Source organism: the organism of the source record quoted next, unplaced genomic scaffold (genome assembly GCF_019419815.1).
Source record: "Pyrus x bretschneideri cultivar Hongxiangsu unplaced genomic scaffold, Pyrus_bretschneideri_v1 Contig91, whole genome shotgun sequence".
NCBI lineage: Eukaryota > Viridiplantae > Streptophyta > Magnoliopsida > Rosales > Rosaceae > Pyrus > Pyrus x bretschneideri.
The window spans coordinates 987157-1010528 of record NW_025999833.1 but is presented as its reverse complement, the minus strand read 5'-3'; the positions used below and the strand labels follow the sequence as shown (position 1 = coordinate 1010528).

General features: G+C 38.2%; 1 protein-coding gene across 2 annotated transcripts; it reads left to right on the top strand.

The window, feature by feature from the left end:
- Nucleotides 1–1143: 1143 nt before the first annotated feature.
- LOC103952921 (AT-rich interactive domain-containing protein 5) lies at nucleotides 1144–22940 on the top strand. 2 transcript variants are annotated; one of them, XM_048576822.1, is made up of 15 exons: nucleotides 1144–1518; nucleotides 1886–2218; nucleotides 2391–2530; nucleotides 2661–2700; nucleotides 6105–6157; nucleotides 6675–6720; nucleotides 7388–7480; nucleotides 8429–8551; nucleotides 8688–8739; nucleotides 8824–8890; nucleotides 9189–9255; nucleotides 9367–9417; nucleotides 21508–21600; nucleotides 22257–22354; nucleotides 22529–22940. In XM_048576822.1, the coding sequence occupies exons 2-15, from the start codon at nucleotides 1916–1918 to the stop codon at nucleotides 22533–22535; spliced, it is 1233 nt and encodes a 410-aa protein (XP_048432779.1). In that variant the 5' UTR covers nucleotides 1144–1518; nucleotides 1886–1915; the 3' UTR covers nucleotides 22536–22940. The 2 variants fall into 2 exon arrangements, with proteins under 2 accessions (XP_048432779.1, XP_009362900.2); XM_009364625.3 differs by lacking the exon at nucleotides 22257–22354 and having other exon boundaries at nucleotides 1146–1518.
- Nucleotides 22941–23372: the final 432 nt, after the last annotated feature.

The following is a 23372-nucleotide window of genomic DNA, read 5'->3' as shown; positions in this document are numbered from 1 at the left end:
ATAAATCAATTAGTTAGCTAATTAATATAATTTGAAAGAAATAATTTGAGAATTACCTTGTGGGGAGGATTTGATGAAGATGGATGAAATAGGTTTTGAATAAATAACTATTTTGATCACTTTTGACCTTGATTGAGTGATGAATGTTTGCTGCTAGCGCGTAGAAGCTTCGTTGTGCCTCGAGGATAATTTTGTCTTTTCACCATAGAATCCACGTGTCGCTTCTATATTTTTCTTGATTATTTTTGGCTCCACAATTGCTGACGTGGACTTTTTGTACATAAAATCCATGGTAAAATTTGGGTCGAAAGGGTTTGTATATTTATTGTTGAATTTAATTTTCGGTTTAGTAATGGGCCCATTGAACCGGCTATAAAATGGCTAATTTTCCAAGTGTTGAGCATTCATTCATGTCTAGTCACTAGTCGAGTATTTATCAAATATAATAAAAAATTAACCCTTAATTTCAAAAATGTCACTTTTTATAAAATCTTTCAAATGTATTCAAAATTCCACCTAAATAGATACAAATACTCTCAAATTTAACAATAAAATAAATTAAAGGTTTTTTAGCCAAAATGATTTGTGACATTGACATAACTCCTTAATCTGGTTCTTAACAATTAATGATAATCAATAGTAGTGTTCTTGAATTTGTCTATTGTGAATTATTTTAGTTTTTCTTTGAAATTGTCCATCGTGAGCAATTTAGTTTTTTCATGAAATATCTATCAATTGCTCTGTTAGTGTGATGATGTGGTGCCACGTGGGTCTCACAAATACAATCATATAACGACATGTGGATTAACTTTAGAAACTATTTTTATATTTAAATCTAAAAATGATATTAGTAAGAAAAAAGGCTTTGTAGGCATGATTGAAATTCTGCTGCTCCCACTTGCGGTAATCACGACAACACTCAATGTCGGTGAGGAGGGGGTTGAAGGGGATAGGGTTGTGGTGGTGGAGTGTAGAAGCGAAGGTGAAGTTGGACCAGAGCTTGAAGCGACAGTAGCTAAAAAGCTTTTAATTTATTTAATTATTAAATTTAACGGTATTTGTGTTTATTTAAGCGAAATTTTAGATATATAATATTTGAAGGTTTTTATAAAAAAGTTACATTTTTGAAATTAAGCATTAATTTTTTGCTATATTTGATAAATTCTTTCGAGGCGGAAAGGAGCAGCAGGGAACAGAGAGGGAGAGAGAGAGGTGTCTGATTGTCTCCGTCAACTTGCCACCGGCGTTGAAGAATTCTCCACTTTCCGATCGACGGCGGTGATCGATCTGTAAATGCCATGAAAGAATTCGTAAAACCTTTCCATGTATTCCGTTTTCGGATAATTACAATTCCTTGTATTATCTATTTTGATTAAATTCTCTCTCTCTCTCTCGTCTCTGCTCCCCCCACTCTCCCATTACCTGCATTATCTGCCATAATACGACGACGTCGCAGTTGCACCTTCTGGCTTCCCTCAGTCTCCGCCGCGACTTTGCCTTTACAGCCAAGAAAGAAAGGTAAGCTTCACTTCACTCCCCGCATTTCAATTTCTTGGTATTGTCGTGAATTTTAATTTTGATTATCTGTTTGGCTTCCTGGAGAATCATAAGATAATAAATCAACAAAACCACAGCAAAACACTTGAATTGATTACGTCACACTCGTTTGTTACTGTTAGGGTTTTGATTTCCTTTTGTTTAATTTTTTGTTTAATCAACCGTCATTGGCCGTGCCAGACTGCCAGTGCCAATCATCTCTTTCGGGTTTTGTTGATTTTCATGTTTGTTTATTTAGGTCAGCGCCAGGAGGGAAGCGGTATAATGCTTCGTTTTAGTAATATACATCAAATGTAAATTACCTGAGTTAATATTATACTGCATTCAGATTTCAGAGGCTAGACTCAATATAGTTTAGATGGAGGACAAGGAAAAGTTGCACAATGAATCCAATACCAAACAGCACGAGTCCAAGGAGGATCAAACTGGGCAGCTACCTCAATTGGAAACCAACGATCAAGTTATGAGACATGTTACTGTGATCAACCCGCCTACTCATGAGGCAAATGTTGCTGATGTTAAAGTCAATGAGGCTCTTCTTAGTGATGTGCCCATACAACACAAGGACAATGCCAGCAATGCCAGTGTTAGGAATCAGCTCAAAACTGTAGATAAACAAGTGGGAGTAGGGGAGTTGAAGAATGGGTTGAACGATACCGAGGTATCCTACTTTGAGCATATATACTTATCCAGATATAATGTTTTGCTTCTGAATGACTTGACTCAAATGAGTATTCTGAGTTACGCAAAATTTCTCGATTGGATTTTTTTCTTTTCCCTTCAAGTTTCCTGTTTCCTTTTCTACAACAATTATTTTCTTTTCTAATTTGCAGATGGTTGAGGCTGAGGAATCTGGGGATGGGACACCATCGCAGCAAGCAGCATTTACGAAGGAGGTGGAAAGTTTCTATAGGGAGAATGCCTTAGAGTTTAAGGCCCCAAAGTTTTATGGAGAGCCGCTGAATTGCCTTAAGTAAGTTTCTGGTGATAATTATTTTCAGTATTGAATCATGTTTGTATTTTGCGTATAAAAAGGAGTTGTGTGTGTCTGAAGGCTGAAATCAGGTGTTGACTAGTTTCTGCAATCTTTCTGTGGGATGTAGGTTATGGAGAGCTGTTACTAGATTGGGTGGCTATGACGTGGTATGTATACTTCTTGTTGCATGTTGGAATAATTAAACTTAAAGCTCAGCATAATCTTACATCTGTTGGCAATCGTCGATTTCTGTTATGCATGTACACAGCATTGCAAAGAATGGTTGCACTCAAGTAGAATTTGATTCAAAGTTTCACAGGCTTTGCTGGTTTATAAGTTTTAAGTGTTTTTACCAAACCATGCCAAGCTCAATAAAGTTATGTTTGTCCTATCACTAATGCATTCTCTGGTGTCAAATGCTGGGATCATATGATGGATGCATGGTTTTTCAATAAATAGTTTTTGTTACTTCCAAATTGACCTGATTGGTTATACTAGAGTTGGTGGCAGTTGAAATATAGAATGCTCATTCATGGAGTCTAAGAGAAAATTTGGTAAATATATACAGTGCTTTTGGTAAATTTTGGTAACTTATTTTTATTTTTCTATCACGGTTGATGAAAGAAGCATAGAAAAAAGAGAACACAATAATGGTTCCTATCTAATACATTTTTGGGGCGTTTTTATATCATTCTCTTGTTGTTTCCACTCGTATTTGACTCAACTTTAACGATATACCTGGAGAAGAAAAAATGAAAGAAACAGGAAAAACAAGATGATGATATTTGATGGAACTTTGAGACAAATAGAACAATTCTTCAAGGGTATAAAGTTCCTATTGGGTATACAAAGTTTTGAAATTACTAGGGGATTTCTATTTGTCTTTAACCTACTCTAACCAATAAGTTGGATTTGTGTTAGAGGTTTTCTATCCCAAACACTTGGCTGTCAAAAGCATAAGTTTTGAACTACCTTTGTTGTAAGCTTAACTTCTATGTCTTAATCCATTAGATTGTAGAATGTGTTATTGTAATTAGTATTGCTGGATGTTAAAGCCATTAACCATCCAAGAATAGTATTGATTTGAATGGTTATCACATTTGGAGCAAAAATTTATGAAAGCTTCAAGTCTGATCTTGTGTTCTCAGTTTCAATAGGCGTAATAAGTATTCAGCGAAAATGAGTGAGTTATTTACATTGGCATTCCATATAGTAAGTTTCCCAAAATACCCTAAAATAGGAGGAAATCTTAATAATTAGACCTAATACCATAGAAAACTTCCTAATTTTCTATAAATTTAGCCAAATATACAGTCAACTCCTAAATTATTTCTAACACTTGAAAGCAAATAAAATAAGGGTGGTCTTTTTCACACGCCCTAAAATAAGGCTAATTGTTAGGCTTTTGCTTATGGATAGAATGAAGAGTAAACTCCCGAATTGCCCCTTGAACTATCACCCAAGTTGAAAATTTCAAAAAATGAAGGACCTGAAACTCTTAAAAACAGCCAATTTTTCTCCTTGGCCATTTGATTTCATTCATCTTATGTCAAACTGAAGGGTTTTTATTTTTTATTTTTTTATTTTTGTGTCTTCTCCTGTCCATTCCCAGCACCCACCCATAAAAAGGGTCCACGACTCCACGCAGACATAAAAAAATATTAGAGAAAATGTTAGAGAAAAAAAGAGAAGAAGAGAAAATGTTGTTTAAAAAAAATAATCAGAGAAAAAAATTGGGTTGCTGCAATGGAATGGGGATCTGGGTTGTGGATAGGTATGGGACAGCAGGGTAGTGGGGAACGGCAGGGGACAAGGAAGCTGGTGGTCAGTAAACGGTGTCCAAAATCTTGATTCAATTGTCTTGGAATCACTCCAATGCAAGTTAGGCAACCCATGCTGCACACACAAGCAGGGATGGAGCATTGTTCAGACCAAAATTTTCATGCATCCTTTAATGCGATTTAATAGATATTTATTAATAGAAGTTTTCTTGTGTTTGTGTGATCCTAATTGTGAATCTAGGATGGTGTGTGGTGTGAGGTGAAGTGGTTTGGTGGCAGGAAGTTTGTGTTGAGCTGTTTCTAAGTGCTAGTTTTAAACTTTTAGCAGAACTGAGTTGGAGTTCTTGAGTAAAAATCTTATCCAAGTTGTACCTACTCCTTACCCTTGTTTCATCTTTATGTCAATGATGGATATGAGTGGCACTTCCCTAATTATTTTTCAAGAAGATAGAAGATAGGTTTGAAGTTATCAATGTCTTTTCATGTTTGAAGTAAAAAAAAGAGTTTTTGAGTCACCTATCAGCAAGCCATTGGAACAGAGTTCTTTGTCTGAGTTGTGTTCTGGACACGTATGAACTTTATGCAGTGGCTTGAATGTAGTCTATTTAATGGTACTTTCCTTAATTTGTTTGGGAACTTTCCATTATTCGATGTTCTATTAATTGTGTTATTTAATTTGAATTTTATTCAATGTTTTAAAAGGCTCGCCTCAAGGCGTGCCTAGACGCCCTCTGAGGCTGGGCTTGTGGGTTGCCGCCTTTGTTTTGAGGGAGTGGGCGTAAGGCTTCACCAGAGCCGCCTAAGCGGCGGAAGGCATCGTCGGAGCTGCCTAGGCGGCAGAAGGCGCGCCTCAGGGCTTTTTTGTTTTTTTTTTAACTCACAAACCCAAAGTTTGGGTAGGGTTTTAATTGCCTCATACCTCTTCCTTGCACTATCGTCTCTCTGCCTTTTTATTTATTTTTTTATTTTTTATATAATGGATGTGAGTGCTGTTTGCGTGCATTGTTATATGTGTGCTCATTGTGCTTTATATGTATATATGTAATATAATATATAATATATATCTATATATGTGTGTATATATATTTATAATATATGAGTGTGCTCAGGGTGATTATTGGTTAATAATCTTCTGTTTTTTTTAATATAATATATTTGTACGCTTAGCGTATATATTAAAAAATTTAGGTCCTGTGAGGCTTCGCCTCACGCCTAGGCCAGGCTATCCCTCGGACACCTCGCCCACGCCTCACGCTTTTAATACACTGATTTTATATCACATTTTGATTTGGACTAACCTCTAGACTTCATGCAACTATTTTTTAAGACTGAAAAATGGGAAGAATGTTGACCAAAGAAACATAACTGACATGGAAGTGGAGTTGGACACAGACATCCTATTTGAATAGCCTTCTGTAGGAAGTTGACCATGGCCTTGAATACATAGGAAACTGTTTTTTTTATTCACATTCAGTTGTTCCTCTGTTAATCCATTATTCCATTGTAGTAAACTTTGCCTTTTCCTGCGCATGTCTAAACCCTAAACCCTATTAATAAGTAAGAGAATGTTATTATTTTATTTTATAATTATTTGCTAAAAAATTCTAGCTGCCGAAGCTTTACTATCACTAAAGCCATAATTTATAAGCTACAAGTCCTGAGGAGTATTTTGAAAATTTTCTGAACGCTTGGTCATATTTAATTTATGAATCTGGATTAAATTAGATTAATTTATGTGCTTAAGATATGTTTAAATATTTATTAATTGAATTATACTATGGCAACTGTAGGTGACTGCATCAAAGTTGTGGCGGCAAGTAGGAGAGTCCTTCCATCCCCCCAAGTATGGAACATTATGTTTACGGTTGACTTCTAGCAGTCATTTAGGACCTGCATTATTCTTACTAAAAATTCAAGACCTTGGTCACTGCTATAAAAATTTACAACCGGCTGACATTTGGGAGATGAGATGTTCTACTGTTGCAGGTTGTTGCAAGTTTTGGTTTGTAAGGTGCATATAGCCTGTGTCCTCCCCAATAATAAAGAAAATATTTATTTCTGCTTGCATTGCTTTGACATTTGTGTTTAGCTTTTTTTTTTTTTTTCCATTGGAGGCCATGGTGGATTTTGGTTTGTAACCTGCATATAGCTCATGTCCCTGAAAGAAAACGTTTCAAGACACCTGACATTATTACTGCTATATTTCTGCTATATTTCCATTCTTATCTTTTTATATTTTGGTTGCTAGCTTCATCTTATCCTATGTTGCTGGGTGTATTACATCTCTGTTTTATTTATTTTCATCTTTTAATATCTGCAAATTCAGAGTCCAATTTACTGTATCTCTTTCTCTCCCTCAGGACGTGCACAACAGTATCTTGGACATTCCGCATATTTTATGAGAAGGTAATGCCTTTTTCCAGGGATAAGATAAACATTAACTGTTCATGATATCGGCAACTACAAATCTTGCTCCCTTGGTAGAAACTTGATTTTGTGGTAAACATTAACTCTTCACGATCACTAGACAACGTGTGCTTCTATTTATTTAGAAATTAGTAATGGTAACTGGGTAGCGGGTACGTGCCACAATCATAAACATGACGTGGATTTTCTAGTTAATGATTTAAAATACTTAGAATAAAGTATATTTGTTATTTCATGGACATTATGGGGATATGAGCCCACTTAAAATGAATTCTATGAGTTTGTTGCTACTAGGGCTCATTTGGAAGTGCTTTTAAAATGACTGAAAGTGCTTTTAGCAAAAATGTTTTTGGGTTATAAAATCATTTAAAGTGCTTCCTGCAAGAAGCACCGGTTATGTGCTTCTTTCAAGAAGCACTTTAAGTGCATTTTGAGGATTCACTTGCATTTTTATAGAAGATTGGTTCCAAAAACATATTGCCCAGAAGTGCTTTCAATCATTTTAAAAGTACTTCCAAATGAGCTCTCTGTTTCTCTAGTATATGGTCAAGGGTTGTTTCAGTAATGGCATCAAATTGCTAGTTGTTGCGGAAGCTTTGGATTGTTTCACGCGTCCTCTATTCCCTAAGCTTATCAACTTGTGCAGGCACTTTTGGAATATGAGAAGCATAAGAGGAAATATGGTGAGCTTCGACTTCCTGTGGGACCCATCACTCAATCTGCAAGTGTTGAGAAGGAGGTGGATTTTCCATTTGTTTACATTTTAGTTCTCGATTGCATCTGGATTTTCCACTTTTTTGGCTAGGTTAATAGGATTGTTGAATTAACTGACCATAAAAATTTCATGGTGTTGTCACTTTTGTAGTTGCCTTTCTGAATGTTCAGCATAATGTTGTGTCACAGGCTCCATAAAAGTCCACTGCTAAGGCTGCCATGCACTGATATTGCCTCACTTAACCACCTAGGCCCAATCCTCTAGGTGATATCAAGCCCAATGGACCTTAGGTGTGGGGTTTTATCTCAAAAGGCCTTAATGCAATTAGAAGTGGAACACCTATATTTAAACCTTAGATTATTGTTGTACTTCTCTGATGTGCAATTCTCTACACATCCATCTTGGCTTATATCAAGCCAACCTTTTACACCAACAATCTTCCACCCGAGAACAAGCCAAGGTAATGCCATCCTTCACAACAACCTGCACGTTTCCAAGAATGGTATGGTCGCCGCACCCACAACTCTACCTCCTTCGGCAATGATTTTTCTTTAAGCCCCACTAGGAGCCCTTGCTCCACCTAGCTCCTGGCAGACTAGGATTTCCAGAGCCCTGCTCTACTAGCCATGCTCCACCTTTTTCCACCGGTCCTCCAAGAGTAATAAGGCTGTCATGCACCGATGTTGTCCCCACTGAACCACCTAGAACAATCCCCTGGGTGGTATCGCCCAATGGACCTTAGGTGTGGGGTTTTATTTAAAAAGGCATCGGTGCAATTAGAAGTGGAACACCTATATTTAAACCTTAGATTATTGTTGTACTTCTCCGATGTGGGATTCTCTTCACATCCATCTTGGCTTGTATGGAGCCAACTTTTTAGGCCAATACATAAGGTCTCTTAACTGCATAGTGTATACAATGGACACCTGTCCCTTCCTCTTCCAGTGACACTTATATTTTTCTTTTGTGTAGGCAAGTGCTCATCAAGCTCTTGGATCAGGCAGGGCACGAAGAAATGCTGCAGCTCGTGCAATGCAGGGTTGGCATGCACAGCGTCTTGTTGGATATGGTGACGTTGCCGAGCCTATTATTAAGGTTTGTTGATTCTCTCTGTCTCGCTATAATGATTGTACTTATTAATATTATTTAAGTTTTGTATGCCTGGATTGGAAAGGTTGGACACCATTTAATACATTTCAAAATTTTCTTTTGAAATTTCTTTTACTTATAGGACAAGCACTTGAGTTCTACCCCAAAGCGTGAAAAGAGTCTTAAAAGCATTGGTATGTTCCCCTGCAAAGAAAATCCTTCTGGCCAATCAATATTTTATTGCCAATATACATTTACTGTTTACATTGTCTTGTCAGGTTCGGTTAAACACAGGCCACCAACAAACATGGAGCTTGCAACTACAAATATTGAGGCAGATAAGCAGTTAAGATTGTTACTTGCTGGTCATTCCTGTAAATATATTTATTTTGCTATGATTTCCATGTTCTTGACCAACTCTTCTTCTCCTTACTTGTTCCAGTTGAATGATTTTACTTTCATGCATTGCTAAAATGTGATGGTATGTTAACATTCATTTGAAATTTTTGGAGTCTGTTTTGATATGCTTGAATTTGGAATAAACTTTACTAAGAATAATTGTGTGCACATTGAGGCTGCATTTAATTACCCTTCTGTTTTTTTTTCCTCATCAAATCAATGCGACATGGTTTTCATTTGGTAGGATAGTCACGACTGTTGTTGATCTTGGACCTCCAGCTGATTGGGTGAAGGTCAATGTACGAGAAACTGTAAGTGTGTTTTATATTACTTTTCCTAATATGCTTCCCTATATTGTAGATTTGATTGAATTGCTGGCTATCTTTTGTTGGTCCTGACAACTTTCATCTCTACATGCTCAGAAAGATTGCTTTGAGGTATATGCTTTGGTTCCTGGTCTTCTGCGTGAGGAGGTAAACCCTTGTTACCCTCTTCCTTCCACTCTTCTATTTACCTCTCTTTTGTGCTGGTTTATATACTGTATGATAACATGGGGATTTTAGCATGATCTTGTTTAAATAGTTATGATTGGATGGCTATGATTAATCAGATGCACTGTGGTGGTTATGTTAAGATATTTTATTACCACTCTGGCATTAATTCATTCACTAGTCTTATGGCTACTAGTGTGAGATCCCACATCGTCCAGGGCTGAGGATCTTATAAGCTTTATATGTATTTTTCTATCTCTACTTAGCGTCAGGCCTTTGGGGAGCTCACTGACTTCGGGTTCCATTGGAACTACGAAGTTAAGCGAGATTGGGCTGGAGCAATCCCAGGATGGGTGGCTCACTAGGAAGTTTTGCTCGTGTGAGTTCCCAAAAACAAAATCGTGAAGGCGTGGTCGGGGTCCAAAGCGGACAATATCGTGCTACAGTAGAGTCGAGCCCAGGATGTGGTGGGGGCCCGGGCTGGGATGTGACAATTTGGTATCAGAGCCAATCCCTGGCCGGAAATATTCTGTCAAAATGTGAATAACTAAGAACCAAGCTAACTAATTTACACTTAAGGAAATAAAAGTGCAATCCCGATATTTAAGTGTGGTTACACAATAATCAAAACATAGGTAGCCAAAGTGCAGTCCAGCAGGACAAATACTAATTATACAATACTAGAGGTGGTCCTACATTAGTGATAATCTGTCAGAACCGCAGTTAATTCCCCATAAGCCATCAACAAGCACTCCTACCTAAAACTTGGAGGGGCGCAAAACAAAAAGTGTAAGTGGGCAAAAACAAAACTTTTCAAAATTATTTCACTTATCAAAGGGAATAACCCCTCGCTGTAAGACCTATATAATTTCCCAGAAAATAGAATACATACGTATGTCAAAACCATGCTCGGAATAGTAAAATCCACATATGTGCCATGTCAAATATCTTAGCATAAAATATGTAAGCCAGGTGATATAAACCAATGCAAATGATATGTCAGCCGGAGTCACTTAATATGCCCTGTACGGCTGAATCTATTGCTCATCCATCTAGTCGGAGTCACCTAATTTGACCTGCACAGCTCAACCAGTAGCTCAACAAGTATGCCTGCATACGAGTCGGAACCACCTAAAGCGGTCTGTACGACAGGACTGGGTGTAAATAAATACACTCAAGTGCTACGATCACGTGAAGACTGTGCGAATGATCGCAGGGCACTTACGAGTCGAAACCACCTATAGTGGTCTATACGACAGGACTATGCACCTAACTTGGATCCAAGGTGAGTATGATACGGGAGGTGAACATCACGTGAAGGATTGTGGCCTGACCACGGGTGGGAGCACTAACACCAGGGTGCAAGTTTATGAGCTATAACACATCTCAACATAATCATGCAACTCACATCCACAATCTATAAACTCAATTGGCACTTACCTAAGCTTCTGCAGCGTCAAACATAAATATGTGAAACTACTAAATACATATTCTAAGTACAAAATATTTGGCATGGCATTTCAAAACATAAGTCCATTTAAATGAGTTTCTGGGAAAAATACCAAACATATATATATATTGAAAGCCAAAAGCCTGCTCACTGATGTGGCAAGGTCGTAACCCCCGAGCCTCGCCTGAATGCGCTCGTCCTCTAGAAACGTCTCACCTATATATGAAACAACTATTTTAATTTTAAGCACATAACCAAAATTAGGTGATAACTTCTTATACATTGCTCAATTGGGGTATTTGAATATATCATCGTGGCCTATTTAACCCTACGAACATCCCCATATTTTTAGAATAATTTTCTAAGTTCCCACGCGCCCTCACGCGCCGGCCAAGGCACGGCCAAACGCACCACCCACGTGCAAGCACATGCCTGGCACACTGACGGATTTCCTAACGGCATTAAGGAATATTCCGTTAAATAACAGCATATACCGTTAATTTTACCTGACGCTGTTAGCATATTCTGTCAAAATTAGACGGAATATTCTCCTTCTTCTTTGATGGTTCGCCAGATTTCGACGCCGGCCACCGCTGCACTCGTCGGTTTCTGGAAAAACTTAAAACTTTCGTCGCCATTTCTCAACCAAATTTCATGAAATTTGTACCAAAATGAAGCTCTAAACGATTAGAACTAGTTCTTTACCACTTTTACATCCTAAACCCAACGGAAAATGGCCAGTAAAATCCTTGAAAAACCAGCTATTCCTGCAATCCCACAACCAAGCTCATTTCGACGTCCAAACTTGACCAAAACTACCCTAACATGCTAGAGAAGATGAATTCTTAACTTCTTAAGTCTTAAATCCAGCTAACATCTTCTCGATCACACAGAAGAAAATTCCACTCCTTACCGGAGCTCGGGCATCTTGAGTTCTACTAGTCTTTTCCTCAAACCAAAGGCATGGCTCGACTCCAAGGCTTGCAAGGAGTTCAAAAACAAACTCTATTAGCTCGATCTGTAAGAGATGAAGCTAGTAGAGAGATTGGACGTACGAATTGTACGGACGAGGAAGACTCGAGAGAGGGAGAGAGAGGTCTATACATGTGTGTGCACGTGTGTGTGTGTGTCCAGATTGGGTATCCATATAAAATCGTTAAGCCCTAATTGGGCTACCAATTCTAGGCTAAGATTCATCCAAAACAATCCCAAGTTTCAATTGGGTCAAAAGAAGTAGGAAATGAAAATATTTAGTCCATTTTCTTAGCCCAATGATATATTCACAACTCAACGCTCAAGTGTAAAATAGTCATTCCACGTTATAAAGGATAAAATATATTATATTTCGGGACGGGTTGTCACAACCTACCCCCTTAAGAAAATTTCGTCCCCGAAATTTCATACAATAATAAACAACCATTAATATCCAATAAACAAGCGTGGGTACAAATCCCTCATACGATCCTCCATCTCCCAAGTGGCTTCCTCCACCAAATGATTTCTCCACAAAACTTTCACTAAGCGTATGGTCTTATTCTTCAAAACCTTATCTTTCCAATCTAAAATCGTCACTGACTCCTCGTCATAAGTTAAATATGGATTAATTTCCAATGGTTGAGGAGGTATCACATGTGATGGATCTGAGACATAATGACGAAGCATGGAAACATGAAAAACATTGTGCACTTTAGATAACTCTGGAGGTAACCCAAGCCTGTAAGCAACTTCACTGACTTGCTCGATGATCTGATACGGTCCGATGTACCTAGGACTTAGCTTACCCTTTTTCCCGAACCGTATTACACCTTTCCACGGTAATAACTTTAAAAACACCAAATCACCAACTTTATACACCTGATCAGTGGCATGCTTGTCTGCTAGACTCTTTCGATCGTGGACCGCTTTCAGGTTAGACTTAATTACCTGAATATTCTGAGTAGTCTCATCTACAATCTAAGGGCCCACCAATACTCTTTCACCAACCTCTGACCAGCATAATGACGTACGACAACACTTAGCATAAAGTGCCTCAAAAGGTGACATACCAATGCTCGAATGATGGTTGTTATTGTAGGCGAATTCCATCAAATCTGAACATTTATGCCAAGTATTACCAAACTGCAATACTGAAGATCTTAGCATATCCTCTAATGTTTAAATAGTCCTCTTAGATTGCTTGTCTGTTTAAGGATGATGTGATATACTATAGAGTAACCTCGAACCAAGAGCCTCCTGAAATGCCACTCAGAACTTAGAAGTGAACCTAGAATCCTAATCAGAAATAATACTAACTAGAACCTCATGGTATTTAACAATCTTTTATATGAATAACTCAGCTAATCGGCTTAAAGAATATTTCTCCCTTACTGGAATGAAGTGCGTTGATTTAGTAAGCCGATCCACAATCACCCAAATACCATCATAACCATTTCGTGTACGAGGAAGTTTATATACGAAATCTATGGTGATATCTTCCTATTTCCACTGTGGTATGGGAAGTGGCTACATCAATCCAAATGGCTTTTTCCTTTCAGCTTTGACCTGTTGATAAATGGCACACCACGTACATTCGTCTCTCTTGCATAAGCATACCATCAGACTCTCGAACTCTAAGATCTTTCTTTTTCCTTCGTGATAAAATCTGAATTAACTCTTGGGTTTCTTCATCATTCATCTGAGCCTCGAGCACACGATTAATTCAAATTGGTCTGACCTGGAAACTAGCAAGCAAAGCTTCCTCCCGATCTTCCACCCCTAATTTCACTTCAGTGGATCTCAAATTTGTAAGAAGAGGGATACAACAAGCATATAAAGCATTAATTCGGCCTTGAGACTTCCTACTAAGTGCGTCTGCCACCACATTTGCACGACCAAGGTGATACTCAATCGTGCAATCATAATCACCGAGCAATTCTATCCATCTTCATTGTCGAAGATTAAGATCATTCTGAGTGAAAAGATACTGAAGACTTTTATGATCCGTAAAAATCTTACATTTTTTACCATAAAGATAATATTTCCAAATCTTCAAGACAAAGATAATGACTGCTAATTCAAGATCATTAGTAGGATAATTCATCTCATGATGCTTCAACTGTACCATGCTGCATCAACACAACCCAAGCCATTCAAGGAAGCATCACAGTAGATCTCAAAATTACTATCATCTGGGAGTGTCAAAACAGGTGCATGAGTGAGACAATACTTCAGTTGCTGGAAACTCTACTCACAATTATCGTCCCACTCAAATCTAACGTCTTTTCTTGTCAACCTCGTTAGTGGTAATGTAATAACAGAAAAATCTTTAACAAACCGTCTATAATAACCTGCTAGACCAAGGAAACTTCGTACCTCTGTGACGGTTCGTGACTGCTCCCAATTCTCAACGACTGCTACCTTTTGATCTAACCAAAATTGGCATTTGCTAAACTTAGCATACAATTGATGTTCCCTCAATTTCTTCAACACCAAAGTAAATGTCGAACATGCTCTGCTTTAGACTTAAGAGTACACCAAAATATCGTCAAGTCCATAAAAGCTACAGGTGCATTAGTTAACCCGAATGGCATCACAAGAAATTCATAATGACCATATTGAGTCCTAAAAGTCGTCTTAAGAACATCCTCATTTTTTATCTTCAACTCATAGTAACCAGACCTCAAATCAATCTTAGAAAACACACAGGTGCCTCGAAGTTGATCAAATAAATCATCTATACGCGGTAACGGATAACAATTCTTAATTGTTACCCGATTCAATTATCGATAGTCAATACATAGCCTTAAAGTCCCATCTTTCTTCCGTACAAATAAAATTGGAATTCTTGAGGACGAATTACTAGGCTGAATAAAACCCTTATCAACTAGTTCCTGTAATTGAATTTTCAATTCTCTCAATTCAGCAGGAGCCATTCGATAAGGAGTTAAAGATATAGGGTATGTACTGGAAGTAAATCAATTGTGAACTCCACGTCTCGGTCTGGCGGTAGCCCAGGTAAATCATCAGGGAAGACGTCAGAAAAATGTCTGACTACTCGCACATCCTCCACATTACTAAGAGTATTATCATTCAACACCATATGAGCCAAATATCCTTGACAACCTTTCTTTAATAATCCTTTTAGCCCTTACGGCCGAAATAATGTCGTGCCTCATTCCACTTCGTTCGTCCACAAATGTAACCTTAGGCAATCCAAGACGATGAAAAGAGACTGTCTTCCCGTAGTAATCTATATTGGCATGATAACAATGTAACCAATATGTGCCAAAATAACATCAAAATCAACAATATCCAACGGAATGAGGTTAGCGAGCATAACATCCTCCACCAACACGGGACATCCTATATACACACAGTTAACATAACATGTCTCCCCTATAGGCATTGAAAACTCTAAATCATACCCAAGAGTTGTAGGAAGAGGTGGTGTCGTCTAAGCAAATGTACGAGAAATAACAGAATGCGTAGCACCACAATCAATTAATACTCTAGCAAAATGACCAAGAATATTCAACGTACCCATGGTCAAATCTAGATTATTTTGAGCATCTTATAATGTAATGTGGTGAATACGCCCCTGTGCCTGTTGTCGTCCTCCTCAACATTTGCTAGCCTGATTACCGCGTCCCTGCACACTACGCCCTTGACCTGGTTGACTAGGCTGCCTCGATGGTCCTGCACTACTAGAAGCAACCTCCATGTGCTGGGACTATCCTCCAGGATACCATTGAGACCCACCAGCTGAATAGGGAGGATACGACGTATAACCTCCAGAATACTGAGGGTAACCACTCTGATAATATGGATCCTGTGGATACTAATATTGCCCTGCAGAATAAGGAGCTACGTCGCCCTCATAATAATAAGCACCACCGCGACCCGTCTGAGTATAACTACTAGGTCCTGAAACTTGCTGGATCGGAACTAGTGGTGGTAAGGAAGAAAACTGGGGCTTCTGCTGATTCTGTGGACAACGAATAGCCATATGCCCCATCTAACCACAAGTATAGCATTCGCTGTTGCCTTGCTTACACTTCCCAAAATGCCTATTATTACATCTGCGGCATAAGGGAGCACCTATGCTACCAGAATCCCTGTCTCAGAAAACGAGGACCTCCAGAAAATCTACCACCCCTTCTCTGCCCGATGGAACTCAAACCCTTGTTAGAAGAACTGGAACTGGCACCACTTCTCTTAAAATTGAGTCTTACGAGGTCCCTGAGACGATTGACTCTTATCTTTATCATTTTTCTTCTGTTTACAATCTTTTTCTTCTTCCGCCTCACTATCATTAGGTATGTTCTCCAAATCTTTAATTTGAAGTAAAATCTCATAAAACTCCTGGTAAGATGCTCCTAGATGATAGTGGTAATTTTGAGATCTATAGTGATGCTTCCTTGAATAGTTTGGGTTGTGTGTTGATGCAGCATGGTAGGGTGATTGCTTATGTTTCGCGACAGTTGAAGCCTCATGAGATGAATTATCCTACTCATGATCTTGAATTAGCAGCCATTATCTTTGCCTTGAAGATTTGGAGACATTATCTTTATGGTGAAAAATGTAAGATTTTTACAGTCTTTAGTATCTTTTCACTCAAGAGGAATCTTAATCTTCGACAACGAAGATGGATTGAATTGCTCAGTGATTATGATTGCACGATTGAGTATCACACTGGTCGTGCAAATGTGGTGGCATACGCACTTAGTAGGAAGTCTCAAGGCCGAATTAATGCTTTATACGCTTGTCATATCCCTCTTCTTGCAAATTTGAGATCCACTAGAGTGAAGTAAGGGGTGGAAGATCGGGAGGAAGCTTTGCTTGCTAGTTTCTAGGTCAGACCAATTTTAATTGATCTTGTGCTCGAGCCTCAGATGAATGATGAAAAAGCTCAGGAGTGAATTCAGACTTTATAACGGAGGAAAAAGAAAGATCTTAGAGTTCGGGAGTCTGATGGTATGCTTATGCAAGAAAAACGAATGTACGTGCCGAAAAATGCTGAATTAAAGAAAGAAATTCTTGATGAAGCTCATATATCGGCATATGCAATGCATTTTTGGGGTACTAAAATGTGTCATACCATTCGACCATTTTATTACTGGCCTGACATGAAAAGAGAAATTGCTGAATATGTGAGTAGGTGTGCCATTTGTCAACAGGTCAAAGCTGAAAGGAAAAAGCCATTTGGATTGATGCAGCCACTTGCCATACCACAGTGGAAATGGGAAGATATCAACATGGATTTCATGTATAAACTTCCTCGTACATGAAATGGTTATGATAGTATTTGGGTGATAGTGGATTGGTTTACTAAATCAGCGCATTTTATTCCAGTTGGGGAGAAATATTTTTTAAGCCGATTAGCTGAGTTCTTCATATCAAAGATTTTTAAATATAACGGGGTTCCAGTTAGTATTATTTCTGATTGGGATCCTAAGTTTACTTCTAAGTTCTGGGTGGCATTTTAGGAGGCTCTTGGTTCGAGGTTACTCTATAGTATATCATATCATCCTTAAACAGACGGGCAATCTGAGAAGACTATTAAGACATTAGAGGATATGCTGAGATCTTCGGTATTGCAGTTTGGTGATGCTTGGCATAAACGTTTAGATTTGATGGAATTCGCCTACAATAACAGCTACCATTTGAGCATTGGTATGTCACCATTTGAGGCACTTTATGGTAAGTCATGTTGTACGCCATTATGCTGGTTAAAGAGTATTGGTGGGCCCTGAGATTGTAGATGGGACTACTAAGAATATTTAGGTAATTAAGTCTAACCTGAAAGCGGTTCAGGAACGACAAAAGAGTCTAGCAGACAAGCATGCCACTGATCGGGTGTATAAAGTTGGTGATTGGGTGTTTTTAAAGTTATCACCGTGGAAAGGTGTAGTACGGTTCGGGAAAAATGGTAAGCTAAATCCTAGGTACATCGGACTGTATCAGATCACCAAGCGAGTCGGTGAAGTTGCTTACAGGCTTGGGCTGCCTCCAAAGTTATCTAAAGTGCACGATGTTTTTCTTGTTTCCATGCTTCGTCATTATATCTCAGATCCATCACATGTGATACCTCCTCAACCATTGGAAATTAATCCATATTTAACTTATGACGAGGAGCCAGTGATGATTTTGGATTGGAAAGACAAGGTTTTGAAGAATAAGACCGTACGCTTAGTGAAAGTTTTGTGGAGAAATCACTCGGTGGATGAAGCCACCTGGGAGACGGAGGATCGTACGAGAGATTTGTACCCATGCTTGTTTATTGGATATTAATGGTTGTATATTATTGTATGAAATTTCGGGAACGAAATTTTCCTAAGGGGGGTGGATTGTAAAATCCCACATTGCCCAGGGGTGAGGATGTTGTAACCTTTATATGTATATTCCTATCTCTACCTAGCACGAGGCCTTTTGGGAGCTCACTGGCTTCGGGTTCCTTTGGAAATCCGAAGTTACGCGAGATTGGGCTGAAGCAATCCCAGGATGGGTGACCCACTGGGAAGTTCTGTTCACGTGAGTTCCCAAAAACAAAACCGTGAGGGCATGGTCGGGGCCCAAAACCGACAATATTGTGCTACGGTAGAGTCGAGCCCGGGATGTGATGGGGGTCCGGGCTGGGATGTGACAATTTGGTATCAGAGCCAATCCCTGGCCAGAAGTGTGGCGACGAGGACGTCGGGCCCCTAAGGGGGGTGGATTGTAAGATCCCACATCGCCCAGGGGTGGGGATCTTGTAACCTTTATATGTATATTCTCATCTCTGCCTAGCACAAGGCCTTTTGGGAGCTCACTGGTTTCAGGTTCCATTGGAACTCCGAAGTTAAGCGGGATTGGGCTGGAGCAATCCCAGGATGGGTGACCCACTGGGAAGTTCTGCTTGCATGAGTTCCCAAAACCAAAATCGTGAGGGCGTGGTCGGAGCCCAAAACGGACAATATCGTGTTACGGTGGAGTTGAGCCTGAGATATGGTAGGGGCCCGGGCTGGGATGTGACAACTAGTAATGATATTCTTTATTTATTCTTTTTATTCTTTAAATCTGTTGAAAGGCAACAACTGCAATGGTGTGCAAAGGCTAGGCTTAAGTCTTTCAGAACATGGATTACTTTGATAAGAAATAAATAAAGAACGCACGTTATTAACTGTCATTGAAGCATAATAGTTGGTCCTCAAACATAAAATACTCAATTAGTCATGCATCAATTAAATCTGAAAGAAACAGTCCAAGTTGAACCCTTGCTTCTCAAATAATTACGGACTATTTCTTTAGCAAGACAACACTGTCAACAAAACATTATCAACAGATGAACAGATTGAATTACTTATGTATAAATAATCAACATCAACAACACAAGACAGTGCTAAAATTAAAGTAAGATAAAAAATTGGGTCATATATTTATTCAGTTCAGTTCAGATTAAAGTAATAGTCATTTATACATGTTTGAGGTGGCTGGAATAGAAACATAAACAAAATATAAAGGAAAAACAAAGAAGGTATATAGAAGAGAGCTGTTTAGAAGCTGAGCTAATCCTATTGGAGTGTCAAAGAGGAAAGAAAAATAAGGAGTACGGTATGGAGGTGGGTGAAATGGAGATGGGACTTTGTTGGTTTACTTCTTGTGGGAGCGAGGCATGGAGGTGGGTTTGAAAGATCTGGCATGCAATGCAAAGGGGGAAAAAATAAAGGGGAAAAACTATATGTTTTAATGCTAGGCTGGGGGAGTGAGGCATGGAGGTGGGTTTGAAATCAGCTTGCTAAAAAGAAGACAGCTGTTAGACCTCAAGATTCAGTTTTAATAAAACCAATTGTTTCATTTGAAAAGACATGAGAAATGAACCAAATTGCGTTGTAAAGTATAAAAGTTTCACAATAAAGAAGGGTGTGGGCTCATCTTTGAGAAACCGTAAACCTCAAACTTTGCAGCTGCTTACTAATCGTGCCTTTAGTCGCCTTGCTGCCATCTTGTATGCCAAATGGGAAGTTTGTTAAAGAAATGGTGCCTAGAGGCAAGTTGTGGGTGCCTTGTCTTAATGCTAGGCTCAGTATTAATCTCCATCTTTGACTGGTCCTTCGCAATGCTAGGCCTAGTATTTTAGTTGGTGCTCCATGATTGGGTTTGCTAAAGATCCAGGGGATTGGTCCGCCATCATTCCTTTTAAAATTAACTTGTCAGTAAATCAAAGTCTACAATGATGGACATCTTCAATGACTGGCTGAATTTCTGCCACAATGAATGTTACTGACACCTCCATGCCTTGAGGTATTTACACTTGATAAGCGTTTTCACCAAGACACTTTTGTAGTTGAAATGGACTGACCACCTTCTATTAGTAGAGCATGCACATGAATCTCTTCTTGGGTTTCTTCCAATTTTCCCACATAGAAAAGCAGTTAGAACTTTTTCCCCTGTCCATGCCTTGAGGTAGTTATACTTGATAAGCGTTTTCACCAAGACGCTTTTGTAGTCGAAATGGACTATCCGCCTTCTATTACTAGAGCATGCACATGAATCTCTTCTTGGGTTTCTTCCAATTTTCCTAGATAGAAACATAGTTAGCACTTTTTCCTCTATCCATTTACCCACACTTCTCCATGATGGACCCAAAATTATGTTTCTTCAGTCTTTCAAGTTTGTTTTGATGATTTGGAAACCATGGTAGTGAGCTTCTCCATCATAAGAGATGGCAAGCATCAATGTGCACTAGGATCACACCATACTTCATCTTGATAAAACTTCAAAATAGAGAATGATACAAGACAATGAATATGAACATTTACCTCAATCCATTTTGTGAACCAAGAAAGCTTGTAAAAGTGGGTAATTCTTAGTTTTAAATTTGAGCTTGTTCAAGCATTTCTAGTGATATTATGTTATTTAAACTTCCATCAATTATCACGTTGCATAACTTCCTATTGGGAATCAATCTGGTGTGTTGCTTCACCAGTCTTTGCCTTCAACATATAAAGTCTTCAATCTTCATGCTTCATTGAATCACTAGAGTTTCTCTATTATAACTCCATGTATTCATTCTAAACGGGATCTTGATCCTCTGTTTAAGAATCTTCCAAAAATTGATCTCCGTTTTCTATGCAATATTTAAGCGCGCGTGTCTGAATATAGAAGACACTAAACGCCCATTTGATAACCATTTTGTTTTTAGTTTTTGGTTTTCACTTTGTTTGCCTGGGATATGAGGAAAGTATACGGGGGAAAGGTGGGACGAAGAGGGGTGATGCAAGAGAGGGGAAGAAGTAAAGAAGAATGAATGAAAACAAAAGTTTGGAAGTGAAAACAACTGAAAGTAGTTGTTGGTTTTTGATTTTTTTAGTTTTCATTTTGTATATTTAATATTTATATATCTTCTATATCTCTCTCACCATCTTTCCTGCACTCTTCTATATGCATCATTTCTCCCATGTATCTCCCCTTTCTCTCAAACAAAACAAAAAAACAAAAAAAATGAAAACTATAAGTTATTAACAAAATGATTTATCAAATGGGATCTTTGAATTGTCCTTAAATATGCATAATATGGCATCAATTGACGTACGCTTGAAAATTTTCCTCACCATCATTTTTGACATCTAGATAGTATGTGTCTTAATCTATGGTACTCCTACCAGGTCCGAGTTCAATCAGATCCAGCTGGACGTCTTGTTATAACAGGTCAACCAGAGCAGATTAACAATCCTTGGGGTATTACACCATTTAAGAAGGTATCTAATACTTACCATTAGCTTCTAAGGTTCGTGCATGGATCAGAAATAAATATATATATTACCTGTGGGATCCCAAAAACCCAAAGATGGTTTACTCATATTTCCAAATTAGCAGAAAAGATTAAAATAATGAAGGGAAGAAAACACCAAATTGAATGGGAGATGTATTGGCACTCCAAATAGTCATCATGGACTCCTCCCTAAAAAAAAAAAAAACACACAATGGAGGGAGAAGTGCATGATGACAATTTTGGAGTGCTAATAACATTGCCAAACTGAACCACAAGAGCTTTATGACTTTGAAATGGGTAATCATATGGGATTTTCATTGGGGAGCATCACATTTTTTGTTGGTATACGAAACTGATACCTAAAATATGTTATCAAACGATTATGTATGTAAAGAGGCATGAGGTTTTATAAAACTTAATGATAAATAAAAAATAAAAATAAAACATGTTTTATTGATGCATACAGTAATATGTAAGGTACTTGCAGGCATATATATGCAGTCTTTGTACAATAATGATTTCATAGTTTCTTAAGTTATGGACATCCCTGCAAAAAGAAAATAATCATCCAAATCAGAAACTGTTTGGTCACCTTGTAGTTCAGGCTGAAAAATTATCATTAAGTTGTTTATCCAAGAATAGGAGTCGGATCCTTTCCCAATCTTGCTCGAGTTACCAAAAGTGCAGGTTGGATCTCAGGTTGGTTGGGTTTGTCCAAACCAATGCCGACTCCAACGATGGTATATTTTGGACCAAGGCTTTGATTTGGTTATTTGTGAGCATTTGTGGTCTTTAAACTCTCCTATCTGCCATGAGAGTTGGAGGGAGATAAATATGTTAAGATTTAACAATATATTACAAGTTTTTTATTTTTGTTATCACAGTTCCATTATAGTTTATGTTGCGTTTTCCAGGTTGTGAGCTTACCTGGCAAAATTGATCCGCTCCAAACATCTGCTGTGGTTAGCCTGCATGGGCGGTTATTCGTGCGTGTTCCTTTTGAACAGTGATCGCTTTGAAATTTCATCTCATGGATCAGCTGAATAATTTTTTAGGGTGTTTGCAATATTTTTCCTCTTTTTTTTCTTTTGGGGTTGTGAAATAATGTTGCAACTAGTTGGTGTTAATTCATGCTAGTTTATCAACTTCAGTGCTAATTTATTAGCTAGTTAGATTGATTTACTGCTGCTCGTCGATGTCGAGTTGCAAATAACCCATTTCAATGTGTTATAAATTCCGACTCTCCTCTAGATCTTGTTTTTTATGTATCCAACAATAGACTAAACAAATTAGAGAATAACTACAAACGCACAATTGATTCGATAACTTTTTTCTACATCTAGTTGTGGTTTCCCCAGGTAGAGGGAAACCATGGCTTCTTTGATAATTAATGGAGTATACAGTACTTTTGCAAATCCTATAACTAATCCATTTTCTCTCGGATGTCTTTGGTTGTTCTCCTTTTTTTTCTAGCCTTGCGGCACCTTATTTATATGTATAGGGTGTTGGAAAGTTTTTACACTTTCTTTTCTTTTTCTAATTATGCTTCTAGGATTCCAATTTAAATTGTACAAAGAAACTTAATTCTTTCCTAATACAATCCTAAACAAAATAGGACACTGACTTTGACAAGCAATTTGCTTCCCCACCCCCAAAAAAAGGTTTCAGTTGTTTGGGCAATGGTGTCGAAAACATGCTTTGATTGAAGAATATATAAAAAAATTTGGCGAAAACTAAGGTCCAATGTGTTTTTTTCGC

Bases quoted from the DNA above. Each gene is read 5' to 3' on its own strand.
- LOC103952921 (XM_048576822.1), top strand. From the start codon at position 1,916: ATGGAGGACAAGGAAAAGTTGCACAATGAATCCAATACCAAACAGCAC. The intron at 2,531-2,660 runs GTAAGTTTCTGG...TGTGGGATGTAG, and splicing joins GAGCCGCTGAATTGCCTTAA to GTTATGGAGAGCTGTTACTA. The intron at 6,721-7,387 runs GTAATGCCTTTT...CAACTTGTGCAG, and splicing joins TCCGCATATTTTATGAGAAG to GCACTTTTGGAATATGAGAA.